Genomic DNA, 8,838 nt, shown 5'->3' with positions numbered 1-8,838 from the left:
ATTTTTCAAACCACCTACGTATGTGTGTCTAGTTTGGTTGAGAGCTATGCTGAAACATACACACCCATTCATCCGTAATCGCTGTCATTTTCGACATTTTCTTTCTTCACTCCTTCTCACCCCCTATGCCATGGGGACTGAAATTGGAATTTTCATTTTCATATACGATTTATAGAAGCAGAAGAAGATAGTTTTAAGAAACACATCATTATTTCCACATTCTGTTGGTTAGACAACCCACTGATAAGACTTGTCATGCTGTTTACTTCCCCTCCCCTATTTTCTTTTTTTGCCGTCCTCACCCCCTATGCCGAACTACCCATCAGATTTCGTTCAAGCCGCTTCCTAAACCCTCCCAGAAGTATTAAGAACAAATTTTTAAATTTTCAGCCAGATCGCTCCAGTAGTTTTATAGTCCATTCTAGACATACATACAAACAAAAATTCATTTATATACATATAATAGAATAGAATAGATACTTCCCATGCTAAACTTGGTGCTCTGTCCATCAGATACATGGCTGAAATATTTAGTACTAATTCGGTCCAAACTATGCAGGCATGGGACGTGTATGATATTCAGGCCTTTCGTTATACGCTATCCTTTGAGTGTTCAGTCTGCACCCCTCTGTACATTTACTAAACGCCTCCACAATGTCTATTTATAACTAGCCCTGAGACCTCTCTTAGTTATACACCTCTCATCATTAAATCATTTAAAAATATGTCTAACCTTCGTCGGCTTTGGTCTCTCTCCACTTCTCTTACTCTCCATGACCTAGACTATTATTATCCTGTGTAACCTATGTACCTACTACATTCGCCTCACGTTACGCTACTACCGAAGTCGTTTTATGTGTACACCTTCATCAATCATGCATCCCTAAGAGGGTGAGAAGGACGCGTTCGTGGCCTTGATTAAGGTACAGTCTGTTATACAATTGGGAAACCAGGGAAAACCACCTTCAGGGCTGCCGACAGTGGAGTTCAAACGCACTATCTCCGGAATACAAGCTACAGACACGTGTCCCAAACCGCGAACACACCCAGCTCGGTAGGAATACTTTTATTTTGGTATTTTGGCCCATTGAGCTACCATTACTCGATAACTACGATTCTCAATTATTATTCTTCAATAGTACAACCTGTGACAATAAAGTTCGTTGAATGAAGTCAGAACGGTTGATCCGGCAACACTGGCTACACACAACGCTGCACCTCACATTAAATAGTAGCGGAATTGTATCTTGATTTGTTGATCAACTTGTCAAGGAGAAGCGCATGCACCTAGTAATTAAATAACTGCATTAATTTACAGGATCTATGGTTAAAAACAAAGTAATATCCTTAGTGGTAAAGGACAGGGCAACACCATCAATGATACTATATGAAGAGACGTGCTTAGATGTGTGATAAATCACCATAGTTCTTGAGCACTAAGTACTCAGTTATAATGTAGACCAAATCGTCCATGATTTCTATCTCCCAACAAGGACCATTTCTAAATTTCTGGATATTTTTATGCGATACAGTCACACATTTGAACCAAGACTCTGTTATCTACTAACTGAACTTTCCAGTTTTAAGTTCTTGAGGATTTTATGAAGTGAAACAATGAGGTATATAAAAATATATTTATTTAGTAATTCAGAATGTACAATGATGAAGAATGTCAAGATATGATTATGCTGTATGGTATGATGTCATGTGTAGGAAAATGAAAGTTGTGATGCCGGTGTTGTGGACTAGTTGGACCCCTAAGGCCTCCTGTTAGAGGACTGCCGAGGGCTTCCAGAGGTCTCCGGGACGTGTTAGTGGTGATATCCTCCGTAACTGCTCAGCTCCAGACCTCCACCATGACCTCCAAGGCTGTAGCCACCGCCGTATGATCCTTCATGGCCTCCAAGACTCAGGCTGCCGCCGTATGATCCTCCATGGCCGCCTAGACTGTAGCCACTGCCGTATGATCCTCCAAGGCCGCCTAGACTCAGACCTTCATGGCCTCCAAGACTGTAGCCACTGCCGTAAGATCCTCCGTAGCTGCTACCATAGTCGTGTCCCTTGATGTACACTGGCACGGGCTTCTTGACGATCACTGGATGTGGTACCGGTACTGGTACTGGTTTATGGACAGGGACTGGGTATGGCTTGGGAACATGCACTGGGTATGGTGCTGGTACAGGGACCTTGACTGGAACCTTGACAGGGTAAGGCACTTTCTTCTCAACTGGGTAAGGTACTGGCTTCTCCACGGGAACTGGGTATGGTTTGGGTACATGAACTGGGTAAGGCCTGTCTACATGGACAGGTACGGGAACCTTGACAGGTACAGGGACTTTTTTCTCAACATGGACTGGGTAGGGATGAGGAACAGGGACTTTGACTTCCTTAGTTATAGTGATGGCCTTGATGTGGCTCTCATGGTGACCTCCAAGACCACCGCTCAACTCTAATCCTCCTCCATAGCCTCCTCCATAACCTTCTCCATAGCCTCCTCCATAGCTTCCTCCGTAACTTCCTCCATAGCTACCTCCAAGTTCGTGTCCGCCACCCAGACTGAGATGACCTCCGTATCCATAGCCACCACTCAGCTCCAAACCATGTCCTCCTCCTAATTCGAGGCCTCCTCCGTATCCAAGCCCATGGATACCTCTCTTTTCAGTCTTGGAGTCTTTCTTCTCTTCCGCTGCGCATAGCACCGCTCCCGATAACACCAGCACCACCTGTTGGATTAAGAGCAGTGTTATAATAACGACTTTGATTTTTTTCACCATCTGGTACGTTTATATTTTCTATATCTACGAGTATCTGTAACATTTCATGACGAAGAGCATAACGAAAAGACTCAGTTTGAAAGAGAATCAAGGTGATATTTGGAATAAGAATCAAGAAGACAGAGCTAAATAACGATCATAAAAGGGGAATAAGGATAGTGCATCCTAACTGCCGAGTTTGTACGATTCCTGACAACGGTTTCAACAAAGACTAATTATACAGACTAATGTTGTCACTCTTGAAAATATGTAGTGATAATTTCTACAGAATTGTGTGTTTCTTTACGTGAGTGAATTACAATTCCCTCTATAAAAGTGAAATATTGGGAGTTTACGTTACGTTGGTTCGTTGTCTCAAGCATAATCCAAAAATAACTTCACATGTAGAGTAGCGATGAGGCCTTTGGAAATGGAAATTTAATTTTTACCGTGGATATGTATAATTTATTGGAACGAATTTTAGAATTACGGTATTTAAGTTATATTGTGCAACAGCTTATGTGAACACTCTTAGGAATGTTTTTCAATTTACGTGAGGCAGAAAAATCATCATCACAAGCTCAAAATTACCCAGTATATTGTTCTACCTCCAGGAAACGTATTTATGAATAATTTTAAATATATCTGTTTAGCTGTAACGTTTTCTTTTTGTTTTAATTTTCAATGTATCCTTTTGCTAATTTATGAGAAATGATTCTCAATTTAAGAAAAGGAAGCAATATATGCAAGTATATTCCTTGCCTATACGATATATATCTGATCTGATGCTTTTAGAATACTCTTCTTGTCCTGCAGGATTGGTTAATGTTTGAAGAAATGGAAACAAATTTTGCTTCCTTGCTGTCCTGAATCATATCTTAAGGAGTTACGTGATTTACTACCACAGTAAATGTCGTGGACTGGCACCTACAGTGTAGGCATCACGGCGTACACTCATGTACTACAGCCAACAACTCAAGGACTCTACTACGTTGCAAACCACGAATTTTCTGATTCATAGTTATCGTTATCTGTTCGTAGACAATGAATGGGTATTTTAAGGAAAGTTCAATAACGCGATAGTACACTTCACATCGAATTATTGTTATTACTGCAGAGAAAATGAAGAAATCCATCGTGAAATGTGTTATTATGACTAATAAATTGAAAAAATATTTATACTCTTACGACATAGATAATGTTAAATTTTGCCATCTAATCCATTTTCTCATATTGTGTAGCGATGTTTGGCTATTCTTTACTACTACCTGCAGCACTGACATACCAGTTTATTGTAACGGGATGACAAGGACTGTCATCCTGCACTGTTTTAAAAAAGAAATACAGATCTTTTCACGGCAGTCGAATTATTAACTGAAAATTTATTTTGAGATGTCTGCACCAATTTAAGTGTCGATAATAATATGATTAAAAAATACGAATTGTGTACTGTTTCAGGGACTCACTGTTAGTGTAGAGTACCAATAAAGTGAAGTTCCACGGGCGTGATTTGCTGTGGTGATCCGACTGCACGAAGGTGTGAATACACAGGTTGTACCATACAACTGACATCTAGTGAAGCAAAACCTGTCTAAGACAGATCATGAATAAACCGAAAGAAAAACAAGAGTAATTTATCTTGTCTATTCCCATCAAGCTATACATTAGGAAAAGAAACCGGAACATCTCAGGGCAAAAATGCAACATATCTGCAGTAGCACGACCGAAGATTGCCTGGAATTACTAACTGTATGCAATAAATAAAACCCCACGTTGTAGATTTATACTGTTGTTAATGCATTCGATTTGCTGATGACATGACGGTTCTAGCAGAAACTGAGAAAATTATGAATGCTCTGTTGGAAAAATTGAACAGATCCTGTAAGAAGTTAGGCATGCAAGTTAATAGGAAAAAGACCAAGGTAATTTTCATGGGGTCAAAGAAGGACTCAACAGCTAAAATAAGACTTTCGGGGGAAGAGATCGAATAAGTGTCTAAATTCAAATATTTAGGAAGCATAATCAGAAGTGATGCTCCTTGCTTGGACGAAGTGAAGAATAGAATTGTAATGGCCAACGAAGCATTTATGAAACAAAAGACTCTGTTGGTTGGTCCTCTAAATAAGGACCTTAAGAAGTTAGTGAAGTGCTTTGTGTAGAGTGTGGCGCTTTATGGGACTGAGACTTGGACGTTGAGAAAATAGGAAGAAAGGAAACTAGAAGCATTTGAAATGTGGATATGGCGGAAGATGGAGAAAATCAGCTGAAAGGAAAAAGTAAGGAATGAGGAAGTATTAAAAAGAGTGGGTGGAGGAAGGAGAACGACATTGGAATGCATTCAAAGACGGAAGAAAAGTTGGTTAGGCCACTGTTTGCGACGAAATTGTTTAATGACCGAAGCTTTAGAAAGGAAGATTCAAGAGAAACTAAAGAGAGGAAGGAAGAGGTATCTGTTAGAAACAGTGTGAAGGTAAATAGAAGCTATCGGAAGACAAAGAGAATGGATGAAGACAGAACAGCGTGGAGAATTCATGCGAAGACCTGCCGATAGGCAGACCACCAGTGATGATGATGATGATGATGATGATGATGGTGATGATGATGAATCCATTTAAGGTATTAGAATACTTTTAGGTTTGCTGAATGCCAATCGCTGTTGTTTTAATTAATTTTGCTTGTTTTACTCCCTTTTTAAGTTTCCAGTAAATAAACCGTAGCCATCCTCTCAGCACAATAAACACTTGTATGGGATGTAATATATTTTCATTTTTAAAGAAACATCTATAATTTTAAACTTTAAATACCCGGAATGAAATCGTAACAGAGTAGTATAAATTCAGTGTTTATACGTCGATTTAATTTTTTTTTAGGAACTCGTACTTTTTCTCCTTTCTTCGATTACTCGTAGAATTATCGATATGTTTTCGGGCTTATAAGACGAAAGAAAGAGTTCATATTCTTTGGTTGCTGCCCTCTTAGTAACCTCTTATGACATGCAGGGGAAGTAAGGTAAGGTAAGGGTGTATTGTGCCCGAAAGCAGGTCCAAACCACCGCAGAGGTGTGCCTGAGCCGGAGTTTACGTACGATAGGGTGTCCAGTTCCTTTCCACTCCTCCATTCCCTTACACCCCCACCAACAGCACGTGACAACCCATCCAAATCTCGACCACGCTCAATGTCGACTAACTTCGGAGATCTCACGGGATCAGGTGGGCTTCAACACGACTACGGCTGTTAGTGGAGATAAAGTGACGCAATAAATCAAAAAAATGAGTATATACATATAAATATGATAAGATAATTGTGATATGATAATTGTGAGAAAATTAAACACATTATTTTTTAGACAACGTGAATATAATACTCCGCCTCTGTGGTGTAGTGGTTACTGCGATTAGTAGAGCCCGGATTTTGTTGCATTAATAGGTCGGAATGTAAACTTTCTGAAGCGAGAAGCATGTACCGTCTACCTTCACAACGATTATGCTATGGGGTTTGCATAAACATTAGGGGTGCAGCCATCAGGACCCCTATAATTTATGCTACATTATTGAAGAGCGGGTGGCCAACACTTCCTACCAAACAAATTAGCCTGCAATCTAACCTGTTACTGCATAAAAATCCGGGCTTTAGTGATTAGCTGCCAACTCCGGAAGTCCGGGTTCGATTCGCGGCTCTGTCACGAAGTTTGAAAAGTGGTACGAGGGCTGGAACGGGGTCCACTTAGCCTTGGGAGGTCAACTGAGTAGAGGTGTATTCGATTCCCACGTCAGGGAAGTGGTTTTCTGAGGTTTCCCACTTCTCCTCTAGGCAAATGCCGGGATGGTACCTAATTTAAGGTCACAGTCGCTTCCTTCCCTCTTACTTGTCCATCCCTTCCAATCTTCCCATCCCCCCGCAAGGCCCCTGTTCAGCCTAGCAGGTGAGGCCGCCTGGGCGAGGTACTGGTCATCCTCCCCAGTTGTATCCCCAACCCAGATTCTGAAGCTCTAGGACACTGGCCTTGAGGCGGTAGAGGTGGGATCCCTCTCTGATTCCGAGGGAAAAGCCAACCCTGGAGGGTAAGCAGATTAAAAAAGAGAGAAAGAAAGAAAGAAAGAAAGAAACGTAATACTATTATTCTTCTTCTTCCAAGTCAGATTTGTGGTATAGAGGTATCGTGTCTGACTCTTACTCCAAGGCCCTGGGTTCTTTTTCCGCCCGGTTGAAGCATTTTAATTATGGGCTCAGGAGTAGAACGGGGTTGATTTGATACGAGACTTTCTGAAGCTCTTAGTTACAGGAAGAAGAGCACAGTGAGAAGATGACGCTACTGACCTAGTGTACATAGACAACACTGGTAGCAGAACGTGGTTCACTTGATACAAGCTCTTAGTTACAGGAAGAAGAGCACAGTGAGAAGATGACGCTATTGAATTAGTGGACATAGACAACACTGGTAGCAGAACGTGGTTCACTTGATACAAGCTCTTAGTTACAGGAAGAAGAGCACAGTGAGAAGATGACGCTATTGAATTAGTGTACATAGACAACACTGGTAGCAGAACGTGGTTCACTTGATACAAGCTCGTAGTTACAGGAAGAAGAGCACAGTGAGAAGATGACGCTACTGACCTAGTGTACATAGACGAACAGTGGTTTCATGGTTACAACAGTGTCGGGATTCTGATGACGGTAATTTCACAGAGACCTCCAGCCGAAAAACATATCCATGTTCGTTTTGATGGAGATTCCCTTGTTCCCGCTTTCAGGCATGTTAGATTATGGTAAAGATACTTTATCTAAATGTTCACAGTGAAAGCTCAAAGAATGAAGCAGAATCAGCTGAGAAAATAATCAATGCACGGTCAAAATATATCTTATGATACTAAATTAATACTAATGTTTTTGGTGTAACGACACACTAAAAATATTTTATGGTTTTCAGAGAAGCCGAGGTGCCGTAATTTTGAATAATATGTCTCTTTTTATATACCGGTAAATCTATTGACAGGACATTGCCGTATTTTATCATCTATATATCCTGAGCCGGAATGAGCTGATGAGGTAAGCTATTCTACCTTCCGACCCACTGACTGATGCTGGACCGAAATTCCGGCGTCTTGGAGAAGATCTCTTAAAGGAACATAGAGTAACTACCTGAGATCTCTTAAAGGAACACAGTAACTACCTCAACCATGGAGGATCCAAACCAAATTATTTAATGTACCAAATGTCTTGTGTCGTGATTGAGAAGTTAACACTGAAGCTATTCCCACAGTTACCATAGGTTTGATCCGCTGCTTTATCTCAAATTTAAGAGTAGTAATGATGACAACAGCGCTTAATTACTGTGGATGTTAAGAGAATTTAGCCGGCCCCGTGGTGTAGGGGTAGCGTGCCTGACTCTTACCCGGAGTCCCCGGGTTTGATTCCCGTCCAGGTCAGGGATTTTTACCTTGACCTGAGGGCTGGTTCGAGGTTCACTCAGCCTACGTGATTAGAATCTGACGGCTATCTGACGGTGAAATAGCGGACCCGGTCTAGAAAGCTAAGAATAACGGCCAAGAGGTTTCGTCGTACTGACCACACGACGCCTCCTAATCTGCAGGCCTTCGGACTGAGCAGCGGTCGCCTGGTAGGCGAACGCCCTTCAAGGGCTGTAGTGCTATGGGGTTTGGTTTGGTTTGATTAAGAGAATTTGGACTAAAGAAGGGAATATTTATCTGTTCTTATGAATCTTAAATGCCAACCGACTGTGTGGAGATGCGGTTCAGCAATTCAGCAAGTCAAGAGTTAATACTAGTCTGATCGTTCCTCTACGAAGATCATGGCCACTGGGCTATTGATTTTAAACACAACTACACTCGGCAGTATGAATACTGCAGCTATACAAGTTAAAATATAGACTTCGCTGCGAGGGAACGGAAATTAACAAAGATACGTGTTGTGTACTTACTAGAAACCTCATGTTGCAGTGAGAAGATTGGTCACAACACTGAGTGATAGCTCTCGGGTGTGGACCAGTTTTATACTCTCTCCCATGGCCCCCTCCAGGCGCTGCAAACTGTAGCACGTCTCCACCAGGTTCCGGAAGATATTGCAT

The 8,838-nt window shown here is 41.4% G+C and overlaps 1 protein-coding gene across 1 annotated transcript; it reads right to left on the bottom strand.

Moving 5' to 3' along the window:
• Window positions 1-1,739: 1,739 nt before the first annotated feature.
• On the bottom strand, window positions 1,740-8,838 carry LOC137502669 (keratinocyte proline-rich protein-like). Its single transcript, XM_068229593.1, has 3 exons — window positions 8,692-8,838; window positions 2,567-2,723; window positions 1,740-2,494 (listed from the first exon to the last, which is right to left on the bottom strand). Exons 1-3 carry the CDS (start codon window positions 8,836-8,838, stop codon window positions 1,812-1,814), a joined length of 987 nt encoding a protein of 328 aa, XP_068085694.1. The 3' UTR covers window positions 1,740-1,811.

The sequence above is a fragment of the Anabrus simplex genome, chromosome 11 (assembly GCF_040414725.1).
Source record: "Anabrus simplex isolate iqAnaSimp1 chromosome 11, ASM4041472v1, whole genome shotgun sequence".
In the NCBI taxonomy this organism is placed as follows: Eukaryota; Metazoa; Arthropoda; class Insecta; order Orthoptera; family Tettigoniidae; genus Anabrus; species Anabrus simplex.
This window is presented reverse-complemented; position numbering and strand designations above follow the sequence as displayed.

Bases quoted from the DNA above. Each gene is read 5' to 3' on its own strand.
- LOC137502669 (XM_068229593.1), bottom strand. From the start codon at position 8,838: ATGCAATATCTTCCGGAACCTGGTGGAGACGTGCTACAGTTTGCAGCG. The intron at 2,724-8,691 runs GTAAGTACACAA...TTAATCCAACAG, and splicing joins ACTGCAACATGAGGTTTCTA to GTGGTGCTGGTGTTATCGGG. The intron at 2,495-2,566 runs GTCATCTCAGTC...GAAGCTATGGAG, and splicing joins TGGTGGCTATGGATACGGAG to GAGGCTATGGAGAAGGTTAT.